The 24718-nt window shown below is 29.1% G+C and overlaps 1 protein-coding gene across 6 annotated transcripts in view; it reads right to left on the reverse strand.

The window, feature by feature from the left end:
- The window catches only part of LOC111637817 (cyclin-D-binding Myb-like transcription factor 1), a 78300-nt gene continuing 53582 nt past the window's right edge, over positions 1-24718 (reverse strand). For 3 of the 6 annotated variants that reach the window (XM_023383384.1, XM_023383383.1, XM_023383382.1), the window contains exons 7-15: positions 23747-23937; positions 23554-23663; positions 18586-18814; positions 15530-15589; positions 11748-11816; positions 8315-8397; positions 6011-6220; positions 2184-2428; positions 1-314 (exon numbers count right to left, since the gene is read on the reverse strand). In XM_023383384.1, coding sequence (XP_023239152.1) covers positions 39-314; positions 2184-2428; positions 6011-6220; positions 8315-8397; positions 11748-11816; positions 15530-15589; positions 18586-18814; positions 23554-23663; positions 23747-23937 — 1473 coding nt within the window. In that variant the 3' untranslated portion in view covers positions 1-38. The remainder of the gene's footprint in view (positions 315-2183; positions 2429-6010; positions 6221-8314; positions 8398-11747; positions 11817-15529; positions 15590-18585; positions 18815-23553; positions 23664-23746; positions 23938-24718) is intronic. The other 3 variants (XM_023383380.1, XM_023383386.1, XM_023383385.1) reach the window with 3 other exon arrangements.

Genomic DNA, 24718 nt, shown 5'->3' on the forward strand with positions numbered 1-24718 from the left:
TTAATGAAAGTTGATTGTGCCATAATAAATATTTTGCATTAACATTTGATTACCTGATTTTGAAATGTCTCTTCTATCAAAGATTCCTGGTCATCTCCACCAAAATCTCCACTATTAACTGTAGGAGTGGACGCATCAGATCTCATTTGATCCGAATTTAGAGTAAGAACACCAGAAACACCAGAATGAGTTGCAGCAATTGTATTTGGAGCAAGTGATGTTAGAGCTGTAGCACCCCCTGTGGCACTTATTATTATTTGTGGCTGAGAACTCATCTGTATGGCCATATTCTCTCTGCCTTGAAGACTCTCAGTCTGAAACAATCAATATATTAATAATTATAATATTCATATTTTTTATGACCAACAGATTTTACAAATAAGGAAATCTGCATTATATTTAATATTTTACTGTATCTTAATGGAAGCTTGAAAATAATTTTAATCCTAAATTGAAAATAGGTAACTTGTATTATATTATTCATATATTGTAATCATTAAGTTGCAAAACCTATAAATTTTCATAATTATTAATTTAAAATACAATATTTATTTTAATTGTATTAGTAATATTTGTCAAAATGTATTTCAGTAGGAAAGTTAAAACATTCATAAAAATAATCATTACACATCATATCTATGTAAAAAGAAAATTATGTTTAATAAACTATTATAAATATTTTTTAATAATTTTTTTTTAAATTATAGTAAATTATAGTTTATATTCTTATTGGAAATGAATATCTAAAAGAGAACAGTACAGTATTAACAGAGACAACTACACAGATATAATTTTCATACTTCCAAAATCCACTATCATCACTTATATTATAATTTTTTAAAATTTCTCTCTTAAAGCTGATGCATTTAATGCCAACAAAATTAAACTGAATCAGAATTTACTTTTAAAGTATTAAATATTTGATAAATTCTATTCATATAATAACAACTTTATTTCTAAAACTAGTTTTTTAAACTCTAAATAGTAACAATTGTTTATGAAATATTTTATTTAACGTAAATACATATGTTAGGTTAAAGATCAAAAATGCTGAATGAGCTAAAAAAGTATCATAATGTGTTGCTGTTTGACAGAAACATGAAACTGGCATTGTAGCTGCTTAAAGAGCCAAGACACATTCTAGCATTTTTTAAAATGCCATGATGCAAAATTTGTTTTTTGGGATATTAAAAAAATTATCACAATGTTTTCCAGCATTATTAACATACCACAATACATTGATATATAAGCAACATTAGGAATTTTTATTACACATGCATACAACAATCTGCCATCTTAACCCAGTAAGGAAGAGAAGCCAATTCAAGGTGAACTTGGTCATTTGTCAGTTTTGATCTGATGTAACATCAGCAAACATGTCTGGACACCAAAGAAGACCCATTCAAATGATTCTATACTTGCAATGAGTGCACAACTGCTGACAACAAGTAGTGCCTTGTAAGCTATATTGTGAGAAGTATTGTATCAACAGAAAGTGCAAATATTATCAAAAAACATCAATGGTAATTTTAAGTGTTGTTCTAACAGTTCTTGATTATTACACTTATTTAACCATATATCCTGAACTCTTATTTGTTAATACAGAATAAACAGGAAATGACTGATAGACTGTGGTATGTTGATAATGGTGGAATTTACTGTGATCACTTTTTAACAGTCACAATATGAATTTTGTATCAATCAATGCATCATGGCTCTATATAAGCAGCCAGGATGTGAAATTTCTTGTTATGGCTGTTTCTGTAAAGCCACAACATATTATGGCCATTTTTTCCACTCATTAAATATTTTTAATCTTTGATCCTAACACACATATTTCACAAAACTGTAAGTATGCAAGGTTTTTTTTTTCGCACATATTTATTTATTTTTAAAAACTTTCATGGGACATTAACATCTTTTTCATGCCAATCTCATAATAGAAGCAGTTGTGTGTTGAGAGATGAAACTCAACATATCAGAGTAATCCCACCCTACAAAATCTGAGTTAAAAACATAGGTGCTCCAGTGTTGCACAGTAATCACCTCTATCATCTTGGTTATCATACACATTTAATAATATGTTTTGAAGGTTTTATCTTTATATTTTTGATGTAAATGGAAAAAAAAAGTTTTTGAAAATGATTGTATGCTGTTAATCTAAAAGATTTCATATAACTTACTGTAACAGCTTGAATAATTATTTGATTTGGTGAAATTGAAGCTGTTAATGGTATGGACTGAGTTGGATGAGTGAGTAGGAAAGTTTGTGGATTAGCTGGTGTTAGTTGAATTCCTTGCGGCAATACTTCTAGGGTCTGTAACATGGGAGACATTCCTACTGATGAAATTGTTGTAGCTGGAGAATTAATAGTTTCCACAACAGTAGTTGTTACTAAATTTGTTGTAACACTTGAATGATTTAACTCTATAAAAAATAAAAGTTTAAATGAAATCATCAATATTTAGGATTTAAAATGATTATGATAAACTGGTTAATCTTAGAATGATAATAAAAATAACTTACAATGAAAATCATAGAATAAATTTAAAAACAAATTATTCACTTTTAAAACATGCTATATAATAGCTGTAAAAGTAAATTTTTCAAATGTAAATGAAGTATTTATTCAAATTAACTTTTTCATACTTGCTAAAATTTTGTAACAGACTTACTGTTAACTATAAAATCAAAATTAAGAATACAAAATACAAAGTATGTTCAAAGAGTTCCAGGAATAGATCAAAACATCTTATTTAATAAATTTCTTTATATTTTATATTTCAAAATAATCACCTCAAACTTTGACACACTTTCTCCAACCATTTCAAAAAACATTTAGAAAAACAAATTTTTTTCAAAGATAACAAAATTTATTTACCATTTGTCTTAAACAGTATGAATTCTATTGACTAAACATTTAGAGTTTGAACTCTTGTTCTTCCACAATCACCCATTTTCCTAAACTAATTCACTTTAAATTTTTCTTTACCCAACTTGAAAAAATCAGCTTCTAAGTGTTTTGTGAATTGGAGAAATCATTGAAGAAAATGGAATGAAGTTCAGAGTGATTATTTGAAAATTTTAAATAAATTTCTTTACATCCTAATGTGTTTTGATTTTTTAACCAAATCAAAGACAAGTCTGCCCAAGAGTGATCACCATTTATTTTGCATTCCAGACTATACACATACATAACAACAGACCTTCCTTTTTAGACTATACACATAGCCTAAAAAACGCTATGTGTATAGCCTGGAATGCAAAATAAATGGTGATCCCTCTTGGGCAGACTTGTCTTCGATTTGGTTAATAATAATCCCGCCATCAGATGAAAAAAAAAAGTTTTGATTTTTAAAAAATTAAAAAATGGAAACCTTGAACAACCTTGTTCATTTAATACTTATTTCATTACTTTTATGTAATGTTTTAAAAAAATATAATAAATATTATTGATTTATAAATTTAATTTAATCATCTCTATTTTATAGTTTACTCTATAAAAATGAAAAATAAAAAATTTACAAAATTATTTCAAAAGATGAAGAATATTTCCTCAGTGTATTCCTAAAAGCAACTTTTTTTTAAAAAAACAGATTTTTAATGTAACAAGAAATGGGAAAATACTTTGAAATTAATGTAGTCCTCAAAATTTGTTACCATCATAATTTAAAAATGATAATTGATTATTCGAATACCGATCAATAGCATTGATTATCCGAATACCGATCAACCAAAACATTGGTTAACCGAAAGTGTTCCGGTCGGCAATTTCAAATTTTCACTAGGTTGCTACTCTTTCCTCTTCACTGCCAACTTAAACTGTAGGCCTACTTTATGTAAGGTATGTATTTGTAAGACACGATAGAAAGTATATACAGTACAGTTTTGTGTTTAATATATTTTTTTGTAAATAATCAGTTATCCAAACAATCCCAGTCCTGAATTGTTTCAGTGAATTGATGCTCTATTATATTCAAGAAGCCAAAAATAGAGTAGACGCCCTATAACATGGAATTATCTACAGTGTTATTGGGGGGTCTACTGTAATTTATTTTAGAAACTCTAAAAAACTACTTGAATCAGCTTGAGCCATCAATTATTTGTAAATTCTTATAATGTCAAATGGAATATCAAATAAAACTGAACTGAACCACAACATTCAAATTTAAACTGTGGTAAATTAGAGAATGATGAACAACTGTTAAAATACAGAGTAAATAATGAATTAAATCAAATTAATAATAATAAACCATCTAAAAGTAATGCGAAATCTTTAGCAGATTTCGCATTACTTTTAGATGCAATAGATGTATTAATCTATTGCATAAGATCAATGCTGTTTAATATAGGCTTCCAGCTATTGCAAATGGACACAGCATCATTAATATTAATTGTGTTTAAGTATTTGGATAAATAATAAATGTTCATCTACTCTTCTATGTTTTTGAACCATTACGGTTCTTCTTCAGGTAACGATCCCCTAACAGAATGTTGTCTTGACCCAATGAAGTCAATACGGACCTGTGCAGTATGCATGCTGCGTTCTATCTTAGAGTTTTATCTAGCAGGGCCTGCCAGGTCATTGATAGAGTGATTTCCTCCTTGTAGTTAATGCAATTACTCTCTTTAATTGTATTTAGGCATATGTAGATCGCCTCCAGCCATCTGAGATGGTTAGTGTGGTGGGTGGTATGTATGACCTTTATTTGAGAGAATATGGGTTTTATGTCCAGGTCCGAAGAGTATACAGCCAGAGCTGTGTGTTCTTTCATGATTAATATCTGCTTTATGTTCTTTAATTCAGGTTTCAAGGGGGAATTTGGTTGATCCTGTGTAGACCATGCCTCTATCACACCTGTGATTAATGATAGGAATGGTGTAGATGCAGGGAAGTTTATTTCCGTCTGGGGTATCTTTCCCATTTCATAACAAATCAAAAATCGTAGCGAATCTTCTAAAAGTAATACAGATATCCTTTTTCCTAGCAATCTCAGTGTATATGGATTATAGTACCAGATTATATGTGATAGGGATATTGTTACTAGGAGTATCATTGGTGAGTTGGTTACGATTTGCTTCCTACTGTTGTATTTTTTTGTTCAGTTTACTTATGAGCCCGTGGTAACCGTGCTGTTTGGCTACATATGCCTAAACATGATTAAAGAGAGTAATTGCATTAACTACAAGAAGGAAAATCGTTCTATCAATGGCCCGGCAGGTCCCGCTAGATAAAACTCTAAGATAGAAAGCAGCATGCATACTGCACAGGTCTATATTGACGTCATCGGGTCGGGACAACATTCTGGATCCTATTTCTTAACAACTTTGAATCAAAGCGCATTCCGTTAGGGGATTGTTACCTGAAGAAAAACTGTAATGGTTCAAAAACGTTTGTAACTTTGTTGTATAGTGTGATGAAATGTGCACTGGGAAAAGGCTTATAGATACGTGCATTTTTTACAGAACTCTGGTGTAGACATTCTACCATTTTCGTGTTCATCTACTCTAGTAATCTTATGGGAAATCCTTCTCTACCTCTTCTATGAGAGCTGATTTGTTCCATAATACTCTGGAACTTGTTATTTGCACATCATTGCACCAGTGAAGTACTGACACTGTTCTGAACAGAAATAATCAAATGAATATACTCCTTTAATATCTAGGGAGTGAGTGGTGGAACCTTTACAATAGAAGCATTGATCTTTTTTCATTAATTTTAGAGCTTATTCTCCAGATTTCTAAATAGCTTATTTCTTTTAAGAATAATAATATTGTTGCTTTGATTATTTCAATTTTTAAAATTATTTTTTATTGTATTTATATTTTTGATAATTTATTACACCATTAAATATTTATCTTATTTCATCTTATCAATATACTGAACAGAAGTTGATGATAATACATATATATATATCAAAACATTTTGGTTAATCTATGTTTAGCAAACATAAACAAAAACTTTTTAACCCTAAATCAAAATTATTATATCAAATTTTAAGATTTTACCTCGTATAGCAGCAGTTGAAATAGCTCCTTCCATTTCTAAAGGACTAGATATAGAATCTGTTGGACTGCATAAGATAGATGTAGGTGTATGACCCGTTAAATGAGCCGGAGGATGAGAATGCAGACTGGAAACATTTTCCGACGTTGAAGTGGATTCATCTTTTAACCTAATTTTTTGAACATAATGCTGATACAAATAATCACATATATCTGAAAGAAAACAAATCTTTGAATATTTATTTATTTAATATATAATTAGGAACTGACAGCAAACAAAAGATATTCCCCCCAATTAACAAGGAATAAAAAACATTATTTATGAAATAATGCAATATATCTAGGTTGCTACTCTTTCCTCTTCACTGCCAACTTAAACTGTAGGCCTACTTTATGTAAGGTATGTATTTGTAAGACACGATAGAAAGTATATACAGTACAGTTTTGTGTTTAATATATTTTTTTGTAAATAATCAGTTATCCAAACAATCCCAGTCCTGAATTGTTTCAGTGAATTGATGCTCTATTATATTCAAGAAGCCAAAAATAGAATAGACCCCCTATAACATGGAATTATCTACAGTGTTATTGGGGGGTCTACTGTAATTTATTTTAGAAACTCTAAAAAACTACTTGAATCAGCTTGAGCCATCAATTATTTGTAAATTCTTATAATGTCAAATGGAATATCAAATAAAACTGAACTGAACCACAACATTCAAATTTAAACTGTGGTAAATTAGAGAATGATGAACAACTGTTAAAATACAGAGTAAATAATGAATTAAATCAAATTAATAATAATAAACCATCTAAAAGTAATGCGAAATCTTTAGCAGATTTCGCATTACTTTTAGATGCAATAGATGTATTAATCTATTGCATAAGATCAATGCTGTTTAATATAGGCTTCCAGCTATTGCAAATGGACACAGCATCATTAATATTAATTGTGTTTAAGTATTTGGATAAATAATAAATGTTCATCTACTCTTCTATGTTTTTGAACCATTACGGTTCTTCTTCAGGTAACGATCCCCTAACAGAATGTTGTCTTGACCCAATGAAGTCAATACGGACCTGTGCAGTATGCATGCTGCGTTCTATCTTAGAGTTTTATCTAGCAGGGCCTGCCAGGTCATTGATAGAGTGATTTCCTCCTTGTAGTTAATGCAATTACTCTCTTTANAAGATTGACGAATACAGAGGCAACTGTGGTATTATGAGTTTGTCGCAAATTACATAATTTATTTCATAATAAATATAGTTTGAAAGTGCAAAAGTTTGGAAATCAGAGATGGAGCAGCCATAGACCAGATTGGAAGACAGTAATCAACTATTTACTGAAAATTTGAAAATAAAACTGTGTAATTATGGGTTTATAGTTTTACAGAATCTCCAAAGGATCCCTTGGCATATTGTGAGAGATTTTATTACTTTATCAATATGATGTTTGAAATTTATTATAAAAGAGATTACTTAAATATTTTGATATATAAGTGCATGGTATTTTTAAATACTAAGTTTGTGTTTCCAACTTTCAAACTATAACATTTTTATTTGAAAATAATATTTGAAAAACAACAGAAAGAATGGTAGTTATTGATGTTAATAAATTACTCCATTTTTTCACTCATTAATATTATGTACTTTGAAATTGTTAAAATATAAATAATAAATAAACAGCTTCAATGTTATAATATCATATACATTACTTGATACTGTCACATGTTAATCTATCATGTTATGGCATCAACACTAAAAAGTTCTATTAAATATTTACATTTTTATTTGAAGAAAGATACATATATTATTATCTTTTGCATATATAATTTTAATTTCTTTCAGTAGTTTATAGCTAATCATATTTCTATATACACAAAGATTTCTAAAGGATATGATTCCATAATAAATATATTCAAAATGATAACTAATTTTTTTTAATGTGAATATTTCTAGGAAACATAACTGAAGTCGATCCAAAATATTATTAAAAATTGCAATTATCTATACATTTATAGCAATTAAATGTTTAAAAAACATGTGCAATTAACATTTATTTTAATAAAACTCAAAATAATAAGGAAAACAAATAAATAAAAATGCATAATAATAATAACTGTTGTTTTTTTCAAATTTTTTATTTATGAAAACAAATTTAAATAAATGATAATATAAAATTAACAAAATGTACGTATTAGAATAAACATTTGTTTCATGATTTTGTTTACAAAACAGATTTATATATAAATCCATTGTGCTAATTTTTTTTATTTATTAAAATACAAAAAAATAAAAAATATTTACCACGGAAAGGGAGAGTAATGGCATTGGGTACATGTCGTTTCAAACTCCACCATTTCCCTCTCAACCACTGTGGTGATCGAACACTGTTATAAAATTTTATTATATTAGTCTAATCAAATAAAATTTTAGAAAAAATTGTCTCTAAAATAAAATCTTTTTCATTTAGAGAATTTCTACCATTTCAAAGAATCTAAAAATCTACTTTTTCATAAATCTAAAATGGTTTTAACATTTCCAAATAAAATTTTTTACATGCACATTCTTAAAGAAAAGAATTTTGTTATTTATTGCTAATAAAAAGATATTTACTTTATTGATTACATATACCAAACAAGTAGAAATAAATGACTGTCAAAGGTACAAATTATAATATAATTAGTTGCAAAAAGATTAAAACAATAACAACATTATCAATTTCTTTAAAATAAAGTATGTTTTCTGTTTTCAACCATTTGGCAGAATAAATTGATTATAAAGAATCTTACTTCTTTTAGAATATTTCAACTGAAAAATTTCATTAGAAAAGCTAAACTCAATATCACTATTTTGATTTATAAATAAGAAATTAAATTTATAGTTTTTATATATAGTAGGGTGCTTAGAATAGTCCTAAAAACATATTGAAAGGCCTGATGATCAGAAACATATGATCAGAATTCCTCACAATTCTGATCATATCATAATTAGCTACAAGATAATAGTTTTTTCCAATCTGGTCTTCAAAATTCATTAATGAGCTGTTTTACTTCTCATAGGTTCAGTACATAAACTGAAATTACATTCCAAGAAACAGTTTGAACTTCATACTTCGAACAACTCTAACTTCAAATGCTTCAAAGTTCAAATGTTAAATTCAACAAAAATTCACTTTCATATTTTTAAGTCACTCGTTAAATTACATTAGAGATTAAATTTTGGAAGTTGAATTTAATTTGATAAATTTTTTATCCAAACATAAAAAATTTATGCAGTAATATAATTAATATAAAAATTAATTTTTCACTTTCAGAAAGAAAATAATTCATTTTTATATTACTGGATACATTTTAAAATAAACTATTAGATAAACATTAATTAAATATTAATTATATATATATTTTAAAGTACAGTGGATGATTGGTTAACAAACATAATCTGTTCCAAGACTTTGTTCGCTATACAAATTGTTCATTAACTGATTATCAATTTACCATAGGTTTTTATGGGAAATTGAAAAATTCATTCTGAAAACCCCAAAAAATAAAAAAATATATACTTTCTTACATGTAATAATAAAAATACATATATACACATCCTTGCATTTTTATTAGTCAGGTTTTTTCCGTTTGTGGAGGTTAAGGAATCTATCTAATGTCGATTGCTTTTCTCTCTTTTTCAGGATTTTTCAGAAGTAATTAGTAGCATTGTAATTGTAAAGATCTCTAAGCCCAATAACCTCAACCAGGTTTGGATGCCATTCTAAGACTGTTGTTCTGACATCCTCCCACTTCTTCAAAAGATCTTTCATAGCAGATATCGACATTATTCCTCTTTTTCAGAAGAAAACATAGCACACCGAGTTTCTTGGTGTTCTTCTGTCGTCAGATCCATTTCAGGTTCCATTATGAGCTCTTCAATGTTCTTTATTTCTCAGATGTGATTTCTGTTACTCCTTTAGCTGTTTGAGTCTTCTTGATTATACTGTATCTCTCTTGGATAAGATTGAACTGTGGCCTACTGTACACCTATTCAAGCCATACTGTCCAGCAACATCAGACATCTACCCACTCTCTCTCTACCTTTGCTGTTACCTTTCAAAAATAAAAACTGATGTAAAACTTAACAAGTACTCTTCCAACAGTTTCACANTACTTTCTTACATGTAATAATAAAAATACATATATACACATCCTTGCATTTTTATTAGTCAGGTTTTTTCCGTTTGTGGAGGTTAAGGAATCTATCTAATGTCGATTGCTTTTCTCTCTTTTTCAGGATTTTTCAGAAGTAATTAGTAGCATTGTAATTGTAAAGATCTCTAAGCCCAATAACCTCAACCAGGTTTGGATGCCATTCTAAGACTGTTGTTCTGACATCCTCCCACTTCTTCAAAAGATCTTTCATAGCAGATATCGACATTATTCCTCTTTTTCAGAAGAAAACATAGCACACCGAGTTTCTTGGTGTTCTTCTGTCGTCAGATCCATTTCAGGTTCCATTATGAGCTCTTCAATGTTCTTTATTTCTCAGATGTGATTTCTGTTACTCCTTTAGCTGTTTGAGTCTTCTTGATTATACTGTATCTCTCTTGGATAAGATTGAACTGTGGCCTACTGTACACCTATTCAAGCCATACTGTCCAGCAACATCAGACATCTACCCACTCTCTCTCTACCTTTGCTGTTACCTTTCAAAAATAAAAACTGATGTAAAACTTAACAAGTACTCTTCCAACAGTTTCACAAATACTATAAAAGAATTGTTTCTGTCAGAAAAATAAAAGGCTGGAATTACAACAGAGTTTCAAAGTTTGGAGGAATACTATTCGAGCAGTATATACCGGGTTGAGGGTCGATGTCGACGTATCCCGTGCTCTGAAAAGTTTCAAATTGTTGCCTAAAGACAAGGGACGACCAATCAGTATTCATTATCTTACGTTGCTTCTTCTTGTGTTGATCTGTGAGGTGTTCGTTGTCTGAACATAAAATCTTTCGCAACAGTGTTTGTTATCCGATTTGTTCGTTAACTGATCATCCACTGTACTAGATGATCATAATTAAAGTTGTCATATTCAGAGGACTCTCCAGCTCCAACCAATAAGCCAACTGACACCAAAATTTGTGTACACAGTATTCAAACAATACAGGAAAAGATTCTGCTAAAAAAATTTTGTTCCAAAATTGTTCGCTACAGGTTAAATGGTGCTGAAAAACAAAACAACAGTAACACAATGAAAAAGCCTTTATTCATTCATATGGGATGATATCAGTATGTACTGTACAAAATTTTTAGCAATGCAGTAATGTTGTTTAATGTGTTCCAAATTATTTAGGTGTAAAATTTGAAGATAATGCACAGTATGTTCAATGGTTGACTGCAACTATTTCCCTATGATGCTTCACACTGTAATGCAGTACTGTCCTTTATCTGTCAATGCTGCAACATTACCATGATAAAACATATTCTTTAAATGGCTCCACAACCAGAAATCACATGTATTCAGATCCAGAGAATGTATGGCCAGGTGATCAGAAACAGACAACTAATCACCTGGTCGTCAGTGAAATGTTGGTGCAAAATCGTTGGAGTTACAGATTCCTCTGAATAGGACAACTTTAATTATGACCACACTGTATATAATAACTATATATAGTTTATAAATATTTTAATTTAAAAAATTTATATTTAAAATCTTAAATTAAAAGAATACAATTTTAATAAATATAATTTATACCTTGCCCATCCTTTAGCTAATTCAGCCCAATCAATCATATTCTCATCATTTACATTTAATCCATATACTCTGAAAATATTGTTTGACATTTAAAATATTTATATTAGCTTATAATTTCATATTTTATGTTTAAAATTAATAATTTTAAATAATATAACATGTTCTATAAATTTTAAACTAGATCAATAAAAAATGATTGCATTATTAATATTATCATATTATTATGAGTATAGTATTTTCAGGAGGCTTATCAAAAAAAATGAACAATTATTTATTGTGACAGCATCACAATGCTGGGCTGTAAAAATTTATTCATATATTTAATTTAAAATATATGTTCACCACCTCAAATTAGTGACTTGCCCCTGTACATCATACTTTTCTTATTCAAATAAGAATGACCATACAAATAATTTTGAGTCAGTTTAAAGTCACAACATGAAGATAGAAACAGTTCATTAAAAATTGACAATATGACATTAAAAAACATTTCACTTTAAACTGACCCAAAATTATTTGTATGTCATTATTGTTTGAATAAGTAAATTAATCCTTAGGACTTTATAATTCATCATACTTTTCCTTTAACAATAGAGTCATGCCAGTCATCTATCAAACACCTTTAAGGAGAAAATTTTTGAATTGAAATAACATAACTTCTGGTTTGCATTTGGAAGTTTGTATATAGTTAACCGGGGCCTTCTGCCTCAAGGTTTCCCTATCTTGTCTTGTCTTGCATGTATCTAACTCTGTTCTCAAGATTAAGGACAACTGGACAAAAGTGAAAATTTACAGATCTACAATCTTTTCAAATTGCAGTCTAACTAGTTATAAAATAAATGTGGCCTAACAAACAATAAAACATTTTAGTGCTGTTGATCGTCTTAAAGTCAACCATGCCATCAGGGCTGCATTTGAGTTTGAGTTCAATTTCATGTATTAGTCTGCAAACTCCTTTTAAAACTGTGGCCCATGTGTGAGAAATATAGTTTTTAGCTTTTAAGACAATCATGTAAATTACTTCCCTCACAGCTACTAATTGTAAAAGAGAGAGAAACATCAAATATATGTCAGTTATATCTGGACCTAATCAATTTAATTAGCAACTGTTCTAGAGTTTTCCAATGTTCCTTCAATTCCCAGGCCATAAAGTTTGTACACATCAAAATTAGAGACCACTCAAATTTTGGTCAGGTGGGCTAAGGCCCTATTTGTCCTGATATCTAATCCAATTCTTATTGGTCATTTCTTTTTTGTCTAAATAATGTCTGGTCTTTAATAGATGCCAGTCTACAAAGCAATTTCACAAATAAAAACCAAGGTGTTTATATGATATACAATATTTTTGATTTGGATTTTATGATGAATGTATAGATAAAAAAAATTGGTGATTTAACTACATGGCAGATAAATACTAAAAATTACTGAATTATATTTTAATTATTGAATTTATATACATGGCAAAGTTCAAGAGAAAAGTTATTTTTCATGCAGAGAAGATAGGTTTTTGGCCAGCCAAACAGAAATTTAATGCAAATGAAAAGAACGTTTGCTGGTGGATTAAAATAAAAGCTAAAATATACAAGATACCTTTACAAAAGAAAACTCTTCATGTCTATCCAGAAAAATGGTCAGCTTTGGAATAGAATTTTGCTAAGTGGATAAAAGCTTGATAAGAGGATGGACTGCCAGTCTCCACAGTTTTATTTAGGATGCAAGCATGACACATGGCAAAAGACATGAATATTGCAGATTTCACAAGAGGACCGTCCTGGGTAATCAAGTTTCGCAAGACATTTTTCATTTGTTCAAGGACCACCATTGAACAACAGTTGCCAGAAGGGTGGAAAGAAAAAGTGAAAAGCTTTCATGCATTTCTCCAAATAAGAAATGAAAAAGAGTAAAGGAAAATCAAGTTTTTAATATGGACAAAATGCTTTAACATTTAACACACCACCAAGCTGAACTGTAATGGTGAAAGGAGAGACTCTGTCTACATGAAAACAGGTTTTACTGTCCAGAGAATTACTGCTCTCCACATCTGCAAGGTGTATAGGACTGCACTCATGAGTGCTTCATTGGTAAAGTCAGATTTGATCCTAACAGATTTAAAAATTAAGAAAATCATTTGGAAAGAGAACCTCGTCAACCTGCCCTGGTGAGATTATAGTGACTCAGATGTTGCCAAAAATATTAAGGTAAGATTCCCCTTAGTCTAGCTCTGCTTGCCAACACAAGGAAATTTGATTTAGATAAAAGAATCCTTCCCATTTATGACTACCACCCTGTAAGCAGCTTGCACCTGATGTTTACTTTGAAGATCCAAAGAATCACCCCATGTTTAGAAATTACACTGACAGTCTTGTCATTGTCTGCTCTAGTCTGTCTGAGATGATCCTGTCTGTATTCTTTTGTAGTAATAAGTTAGTTATAAGTTAATAATAAGTAGTGTTAAGTTAGTTTTAAGCTGGTTATGAGAGATTTAAGTTAACTGTTTACTCACTGTTTCTTTCTTCATCCAGTTAGGTTATTTTGTCTCTTAGGGCTTGCTAGCTATGACTCTGGTATAATGTATTAGTTTTAAATCTTCATTAATAACAACTTGGCATTCACTTTTCTCTGTCTAGCATTTATGTAGCTGCACTACATAATGATGTATTCTAAACTCAAGTTTTCTTTTAGACACTTCAAGGGCAGATTTGCAGCATAGAAACTGCATACCAACATTAAATATAAAGAGAGCAGTGACATACACTGTTCAGAGAAAGCCTTTCTTTCTCTTCTTCCTATTCCCTTCCCCTCATCTCCCCTTTCTTCTCCAACCAAAAACTTTGTATATGGCCATAATCTTTCATAATGTAATGTAATGGGAGGAAAACCGAGGCCAATGATAATACTGAAAAGAAAAACTCCACCATTACACTCATAGCCATTTTTTCCTTCAGACAGAAAAAATGGCTATGGGTGTAATGATTGCTTTGAATAAGAAAGGCTGGGTGTTGGAAGGCATAATGCTTCAGTAGCTGAATAAATTGTACCATAAGTGCAGCATGCATACATTTTTTTACTCTAAAGTCAGTACTGATCATGGATTCCATGAAGACTTGTGATGAAATGAAAACTTCCCTACTTATAATTCTGGGTGGACTAACAAAAAAATCCAGCCACTTCATTTGACAATAAACCATGCTGTGTATACATTAGGTTAAATAGGTTTTCATAACCTATTATTTGTTTACCATGTAACTATAATAAATAAAACCTTTTTTAGTAGAACAAAGCTCACTATTATTATTCATATATTGTAAGTTTAGGAATCATTTTAAACATTTTCACTGTGGCCTAACTTCCATGCAATTACAAAACAAAATGTTTTATATAAGTATTTGGTTTTTCTGTGCAAACTATAATCCCAAAAATATGGTACTTAATGTAAAAGAAATTGGAATAGAATGTTAACAGTTATTTAGATCAAACAAATTATAAAATATTGTTTTTTCTACTTATTAATAAAATTCAAATCCTAATATAATCTATACTTTTTGAATATTAAAAAGATATTTTATTCTAAATTATTTCAAAAATCTGTCACATTAATAAATTTAATTTAAAATTTAAATAGTAGATTGTCTCAAAAGGAAAAATATCTTTTAGATAATTTAAGAATTAAGGATTATTATTACCACAGATGAATGCTTCAAAAATATAAATTTAGCCCAACTTAAATCAATATTCACATCAAAGAAGATACAGATTAAAGATATAAGACATTTTATAATTACATTAATATTTTCTCACTCATTAACTTCTGATAGTGTTTTCTATTCAGTGGTTGAAAGACCCTATTATTGAAAAACTTATATATAGTAAAAAGCACTCATAATTCATTCATTTATAGTCAGTTTTAAAAGAAATTATCTGACATCTTTAATTTAAGAAATGTTATGAATTTAAATAACATTAATAAATTAGGAGTCCTAAACTTAATTTAGACCCTTATATAAAATAAACAATTATCAAAATATATCTAAATCTAAGCCAAACACAGCCAGAATTTTTGGATAATAATTCTGTAGATTTTATAAATTACAGTACAGTAATACCTCGATGTATGCGAACCCGGAGTTATGCAATTTTCAAATCTCATCGATTCATCTTTTGTTTGAGCACCATGAAACTCTTAAATTACTCACTCCCCCCACACTATTGTTCAGCTTACATGTTCGGATGTGTCATGCGGAATCGACGCATAGCTACAATTTATTTTGTGTTATTTATTTCTGTGTTTGTTATATCTACGGAGACTTGAGAGACTCTACTATGTTATCCAAACAAAGTAGAACTGATTCTTCTGCATCAAACAAGAAAAGAAAAACTTTATCTTTAGAATATAAAGTTAACATTATTAAAGACTTCAATACAAAAATGAAAATTTGTGATTGGCAAAGGAGTTTGATCTACTGGTATCAACAGTCAGAACAATTATAAAAGATAAAGAAAAAATTCTTGAAGCTGTGAAAAATGCTCAATCTTTAAATTTAAGCATCATTTGTAAATGTAAATTTGCAGTATTATCGCTGAGATGGAAACAATGTTAAAATTATGGTGTGATAATCAAGTAAATGTAAAAAATTGTCCTGTTGATCAGTACAATGTGCTCTCAAGCTAAGTTGATTTTTGACAGATTGAAACAGAATGCTGGAGAGGTGGCTAAAAATGAAGAGTTTAAAACTAGTAATGGTTGGTTCAGCCGATTCAAAAGTCGCTATAATTGGCATAGCATTGCAGAAAGTGGAGAGACAAGTGCTGATAAAGAGGCTGTGTCTTACTATCCAAAGAAATTTAAAGCTATGTTACCTGTGATTTGAAAGTTGAATCGTAAAGCTTGGGTGACAGGTCATCCCCTGAAACTTTAACTAATTTTGATCCACGAGTGAAAGTTGTATTTTATCTTTTTTTACCTTATTTTGGTACCAAATACCACCAGTTTGCTTCAACCAATGGATCAAGGAGTCATAAAAAACATTCAAAGCTTATTACACAAGACAATCATTTGCACATCTGCATGAAGCTATGAGACAAAACAAAAAGCTCTCTATTAAAGACTTTTGGAAACAATTCAATGTTTTAGATGCAGTGAGAATCATTGGACAATCTTGGAATGAAATTTCACAAAAAACTTTAAATGGCATCTGGAAGAAACTGTGTTCTTTTTTTTACCAATGAAACACAGGAGGAATCAGTACCAAAGAATGATAAAATTGGTAATGTGATTGAAGAAGTTGTCGATATTGCCAGGCAAATAAATTTAGAAGTGGATAGTGATGGTGTTCAAGAACTGCTGGATTCCCACAATCAGGAGCTGACAATTGATGAGCTCATAGTAATGCATGAGTAAGAGTCTTGACATTGAAGAACTTGATTCTTTAGATCAGTGCAATCAGAAGATCGAATGACAGTTGGAAACTTGACATAAGGCATCAGTTCAATTGAAAAGGGGTTACAAATTTTAGAAAATATTCCAACGAAGAGTGCATTTCTTCTACAAAACAAGGAATAAAAAAATGATTAGCATGCTACGAGGAAATTTTGTGGGAGAAAAAATCTTTGAGCCGTCAGACAAATTTGTTAAATTTTATGAAGCCTTCTACATCAAAATAACTTCGGTTTACAATTTTAATAATATAATTTGTTATACATATGTATTATCTAAGATTTTATTAAACATCTTTTTCTAAATTATTGTTTTCTTTAGTTTCCGGCCCCAATTAAAAACAATTTGTATGTATTTATATGCGAAATTATACCCCAACTTACGCAGTTATCGCTTGGTCCCGCCTATCACGTAAGTTTGGGGTATTACTGTATAAATATAAAATACAGTAGCGCGTCGATTATCCAAATCAATTGGGGACTGGGGTTGTTCAGAAAATTGATTTTTCGGATAACCGATTATGTACAAAAAATACATTATTAATATACTGTAGTATATTAGTATATTCAAATAATAGAATATTAATATGTCCCATATTAAAATTTTTCTCTGTTGCATGTCACTTTGCGTTGAATTTTCATCGATGTTAAGTCTAATGAAAATTTTTATAATAATAATCGTGGCTATTGTATCATTAAAAATTATTTCTTTATTTTGTACAAACAAAATAAATATATTGAAAAATTTAAAAACAAAAAAAAATTATACTTTAGAAGTTAATCTAGTATCAAAAACATTTGATTCATCACAACACAGTCCGACTGGAACGTTTTCGGTTGATCGGCATTTGGCTAATCGCCACTCTACTGTATATGAAATCACAAGATTATAACCCATAAAGATCTAGAGGTGTTTGGTTTATACTCAATTTATGACTTTTTTGAAAAATATTTCAAATTTTTTGTTTTTACAAATTTCAAAAATTTCATATTCAGTACATGAAAATGTTCTATCAATAAGGTAACAACTTTAGATTAATAAGAATCTTAAAAATACAAGTTTTGAAGTCATTTTGTTGACCAAATGGCTGAGGCAATTATGGCATCAGTCTACCACTCTAGGAAACCCAAACTTGAATCTGAGTTAAAAAAAAAGTAGAGAGACAGCTTATTCCCAGTCCTTCACTACCCGGCTGCCTCTACTGTGGGCCAAACCAACATGGCCCTTCTAGTGCCTGTAGGGCAAAAAAAATTAAGGAAGGCATTTTGTTATTAATATTGCATATGTAACATTCATTTTTGTGAAGCATAATTTCACAAAAAATATATTTCAATCAGAATTGTCAAAAAGATGTTTTTTTGAAAATTGAAATGGCTTACAATGAATGATATGTACTGTACATACCTACAAATTAAAGAAATGTAATCTTCTCGAGTCCATTCTGTTCCACCAGCTTCCTTCCAATTTAAATAGTTAAGCCATTTTGTTCGACATTGTTTCTCAGATCTAGTACCTACTCTCTCAGCAACGGCAGCCCAAGAGAGACCAGATGTAATTCTTTCACCTGGTATCGCACTGGCTAATTCATACACAGCTTCTGCTAATCTCCTCTCCTCAGCAGGAAGCCATTTACCTAAAATTGTATTATAATTAATAAAAAATAGAAAATAAATTGTAATTCAATTATACATAATGTGAGATCCCAAGCACAATTAATTAGTTAAATTAATTAAATTAAAAATTAATATGCAGTTAATTTACAAAGTAGAAAAAAACCACTTTCTTTCCCCACCACCTGGCCTTTCTGTTGACCTCTGACCGATAGATAAAGACGATCAAATAATCGTACAAATCAACAATTTTTAACAATGTTTTGAATAAGTGTTAAGAACAATTCTAAACATATGGTTATTAATGGAAAAAATGTCAAATCAGTTAAATTATGAGGAAAGAAGAGTCACAACATCTTGATGGTGACATCTAAGAACTTCAAATTTGTTGCCCTATAAGGTAAAAAGAGTCAGAACATCAAGAAAGTATCAATAATCTGGCCTGATCCAGCCAATGCAGCCGATGCAATGACACATCCTAACCTTAGACCACCTTAAATCAAAATCACCTGATTCGACTCTCATGCTTGGGAAGAATAAAAAGGGCTCGAACTAGAATGTCAGTGTGGACATATTTCGAGAAACCATACACAACGTTCCACCTGCCAATATTAACTCCGATGTTTCCGCTGCAAAGTTTCATGATCGTCTCCCTGACCTTCGCATAAGCCAGACCTGCTAATAGCGGACCATTTAGGAGGTATTCAGTAAATTTTACATAAACTCTCTCTCAGTCTATTAGTGTATAAATACTTAGCTGTATATAGTAATCCACTTGGTTTTTTTATTAAATGTGTTATTTTATTAACCAGTCCAAATGTCTTTATTCAGAAAACCGGACACTCTGTCCACTTACCCGCAACCTCCCCACTCAACAAATAGCCCTCCTAGCAAATTAGCCATCCAGTGACCCTTGAGAGAGGCCTTTTCCAGGCTGATGCCAATCAACAGGCTCAGAGCAATAGCCTCGAACCCCTTACTTCTCACAATAATAAATAAAGCAACTAAATTATTTACAGGCCATTTTAAACTAAATTCAATTAAACTGTTATGAAAATTGATATTAATGGCAGGCAGTAGCATTGTCTTGTACAGAATTTATTTATTAATTTAAAAGTTGTTGTAACCAATAATTTAATAATGTCTGGAAGAAAAGATTAACCCATAGCAGAATTCAATTTTGCAATGTCTGTTAGCTGGGTAAGTAAATTACTAGTTATGTGTTCCAGCCATCAAACTCATATATCTTTTCTTCCAGATATTTCTAAATAATTTATTAATTTGAAATTAATTATTTATATACATATTATATATATGGTCAAATCCTATTCATACAAAGTTGAAGAGACTTAAAAACTAGCACTTCATATTATTATTATTTATTTAGGACACTGGCCATAAGTCTTTTATAAGCAAAATACAACTACATCATAAAAAACATACAAGAAAAAAATAACAATAATAATAAAATAATCAACATACAAAAGTAAACAGAATTCAAGCTGTTGATAGCATCTTTAAATTGTTTGTAGATTTTCAAATGTTTGTATTCTTCTTTTAGGGCATTCCAATTGTATATCATTTGGTAGATTGGCATGGTTCAACTGAAACAGTGTTTGGATATTGGCAGTAGCAGATTATTTTTCCATCTGTAGTTGTATTAAGAAGGTGGTAGCAGGTAGCAGGTTACTAATAAAAAATTCTTTCTTGCAAAGTTTTTAAAACTATCTAGAAGAACTTGTTTTTTATATAATATATGCACTTTGTCAATGTTATCCTAGTTGTAATATAAAGTGATGGTAAAATTATAAGATAGTTTATGTAATGCTCTGATGAGATTATTCTGTGTGACTTGAAGCTGGTTCAAAACAAAGTCTGAAGCTGTAACCCATATAGAAATGCTGTATCTTAATTTACATTCTATACATATATGATATAAGTGTAATAGTTTAGGTATCTCATTATTTTTTTAAAGTATTCCAGTAAACTTAGATAGTAAACTTTGGACAACTTATATTATTAATTCTTACTTGTATTTGGTCTAAATTTACTAGTTTATTTCTATTACCAGGCAGATATATTTTGTTTTGTTCTTGTTTATACTTAAGTTATGGTTTTCCATATAGATACTTAGTTTGGCTAATACTGAGTTTAAGCTTTCTTCAATTGCTTGGGAATTCTGGTCTGCATAGGTTATTATGATGTCATCTGCATACATTATGGTGATGTTTCCAGGAATAATCTTAAATATGTTGTTTATATAAATGTTAAAAAGTAAAGAGCCTAATATGAATCCTTTGTTAGTTTAGAAGAATTTAGATATTGAGTTACTTACTTTGACACAGTAGTTTCGATTAAATAGATAAGAAGTTAACCACTCCAATGACACTCCTCTTAATCCAACTTTATATAATTTTTGTTTTAATGTTTTCATGTCTACACTGTCAAAAGCTTTTGATAAGTCAATGAACACTGTTGCCACTATATCTAAATTATCAAATCCATCAACAATATATTGTTTGAGATGTGTTAATGTGTCAACTGTAGGAAAACCTTGTTCAAAGCAATACTGGTTACCATTTACAACATTATTTTTTTTTTTATACAATTAGAAAATCTTTCATAGAAAGCCTTTTCAATTGTTTTAGTTATAATTGGAATGATAGTGATCAGGTGATAGTGAAGTTTGTATTAAGTAAATTAAAAAAAAAAAATTTTTTTTTTTAAATTTGCTTTAATGGTCATACCATCCAAAAGCAAAAGCCAAATTTTCTCCTAGTTATTTCATTGTGTTTTAATTTGTTTGGATATGTTTAAAAATAAATAAATAAAATAAAATTTTATGTTGTTCCAAATATACACTTTATTGAGATACAATGGCTTGAAGAAAGACCCAATGTTTGTTATTTGACAGTGACTAGAATTAGTAGAGTGATTATTAAAATAACTGGATATAACAGCCTAATCTAGATGCCAAATCAAATCCAAGAGTAGAATATGCTAAAACCTTTACAACTTAAAAAAACTTATTTGCTTGGATTTCAATGAAAACAATTTGTTTATAATTTTAAAATTAAAAAGTAATTACAATATTTAATATTGTAATTCAACTGTTTCATTATTTCTGCTATTAAAGTAAATAAAAAAATAAGAACTATTTCATAAAATTAGATTTTTAATCAAAAATTTCCTAGTCTTATTAACTTTCAGTTTTCAATGCACATGTTAACTGTTTTATCTAATTGTTTGACATTGTCACAGAGTACAAGTGCCGACTATAAGAGAAAGTGTTATTTTTGTGAGTTGGAGTGAACATTATTAGTATAATGTATATTGCATTGCTAACAACAATGATAGCATTGATGTTGTAAGTGTTGTGTCTAATGTTAAAGTAAAAAAAAAACACACTCCTGATATTATAGCGTGGCTATCATATTGCCACTTAGGCTCATGCGACTTTGAAAAAAGCTGGAAACTGTGTGCTAAGACCAGATCTCACATCTAAATAAGAAACTGACCCTATTTAGGTGTTAAATCTATGAAAAAAATCTGGAAAACTCCCTATGGCCAGCCTGTTGGTGGGATGCAAACTTGAGACCAACTACCAGTGTAAGCCTTATAAAATTTCATTCAGAAGTCATTGTCATAAATAAATTTTGCATTTTTGGATGTCAAAAGGTCTGTGCTAAAAATGAAAATAATCATTCACAGCACTGACTTCAATTTTATTTCTATTAATTAACATATTCCATCAAGTTTATAATTGTATATGCTATCCTATGATGACAATGACATGTGCTTAAATTAAAACATTCTTTTAATCTGAAATATTTTTATGTTAACTTATGGGTTTAGTGTTGCATGGCAAATTTTATAGTAGGCATATTTAATTATATGCATTATTTAATTTGAATTTATCAAACTATGTAATAATAATTATTGCTTGGTCCATAAATTATTGGTTTTATTTTGTGTGCAATAATCTTTGGGAAAATTGTGTGTACTTTTTGAGGAAATTTGAGCCTGAAAATATTCTGTCCCCTTCTTGTAAGTTGAATTGCACCACATTACTTCTTGTTGCCTACAGACAGCTACACTTGATCAACCATATTGTGAGTAAAAGTCAACAAGGCAGCCAAGGAAACAAATTTCCTGACTTTCCATGACTTTTTTGAACACTAATGAAAAACCCCAACATTCCAGATGTGTAGGAACCTTGGTTTAATCATATTATATTTATTAGGCTCCTATATTATTGGATATTTAATTATAAAACAACTATAAATACAAAACCATTTACAAAACTATTCATTGAAATTATTAAGATATATTATGTTTAAATGTAATTACAACCAGTATTGTTTTCTTGACTGTTTCTAAATTTAAAAAAATCTATTATTTAGTTGTAAATATTTTTGCTTGCTTTATCACGTTTCATAAACAATCTGGTTAAGTCAATTTCATAATTTTTCTTCAAAATTAACTAAAACTAAAAACAAAATTGAATTTGTTGCTGTTTTCTAAAAACTGTATAATGAAATCATATTTCTTTCTTTCAACACACAAAAATATAAATTATAAATTTTCCCATTTTATCTATAAACTCATTTGATTCAAATTTTCTATGCAATGATATTGCTTAATGTAATAAAAAATGATATTCAATTAGGTTTCCAAATTATATCAATAATGCTTATAATTAAATAATACTAAACAAGATCATTTCAATATTTTACAAAATTAGAAATTTTAAAACACTTGCCTTGATTACAATTTTCTTTCATCAATCGGCAACGATCTTTAATAGAAGAAGCACTTCTTCCCATAACTGCTCCAATAGCTTGCCAATCATTTCCATAAACTGATCTTAATCTAATTATGCACAAAATTTACAAATCTGATGCTTTTAATATACTGTTTTCATTACAAAACTTATAACATTTCATAAAACATACTTTTTTAATCTTTCTAAATCTTCTGGAGTATATTTTCCAACGTGGTTCTTTTTGTCATACATCCTTATTACACGACGATAAACAGAAAATAATGGTCTATTTAAATCCTTAGCTACTGATCGATAAAAGTCTTTCCTCTCATCCTTTGTCATTTCAAAAATTATTGTAGCAGGATCAGTAATATTATGTTTCTAAAAAAATATTGGTAAATAATATTATTATTTTAAAAATTATATTGTAATATTAAAATTTATAACTAAAATAAAAGTTTTAACCACAAACTTTTAATTATTCAATTTAACATTACAACATTAATTCTGAAACTAATCAATAAATGATGTTGACTGCATACATATTTGTCTGATTTCTTTGTCATCATAATTTTCAAAATATTTTTTAAATATATTGAATTAATTTGCTTTAATTATTTTAAGAATACATAACTAAATAAAAATTTATTTTTAACAAATCTCTAATAAAATTCACCATCTCATTTTGAAATCTGTTAACAAAATATATTTAATTCATTAAATATTTATTGATATTTTCTATTTCATATATTTAAAACGAAACAATTACAATAGTGTCTCAATTATCCAAACTTTTGAAATCCAAAATTCTGCTTTATCCAACATAGCATATTTTATATTGAGCTTTGTGAGCATGTACACTATTTTGTTCATTCCCACTGTTACTTTATCTATCAGTATGTCATATATGATCACTGTTATAATATCAAGTTTGCTCAACTGCAAGAATAATTTGTTATATAGTATGTATTGTAATTATTAGTTTATTTTTCCAATCATATTTTCCTTTATTATTCCTTTATATTCTTTTATATTCCTTTATTTTCTTTTATTATAAATTTTATTTCAGTAACAAATTGGAAAAAAGTGATTCTTTCAATTAAATAATTATTAACAAAATCCAATTTCACATTTATACCAGACTTCTGTTAAATTTGAAATT

The sequence above is a fragment of the Centruroides sculpturatus genome, unplaced genomic scaffold (genome assembly GCF_000671375.1).
Source record: "Centruroides sculpturatus isolate CEXI.00-Female unplaced genomic scaffold, Cexi_2.0 scaffold1165, whole genome shotgun sequence".
NCBI lineage: Eukaryota > Metazoa > Arthropoda > Arachnida > Scorpiones > Buthidae > Centruroides > Centruroides sculpturatus.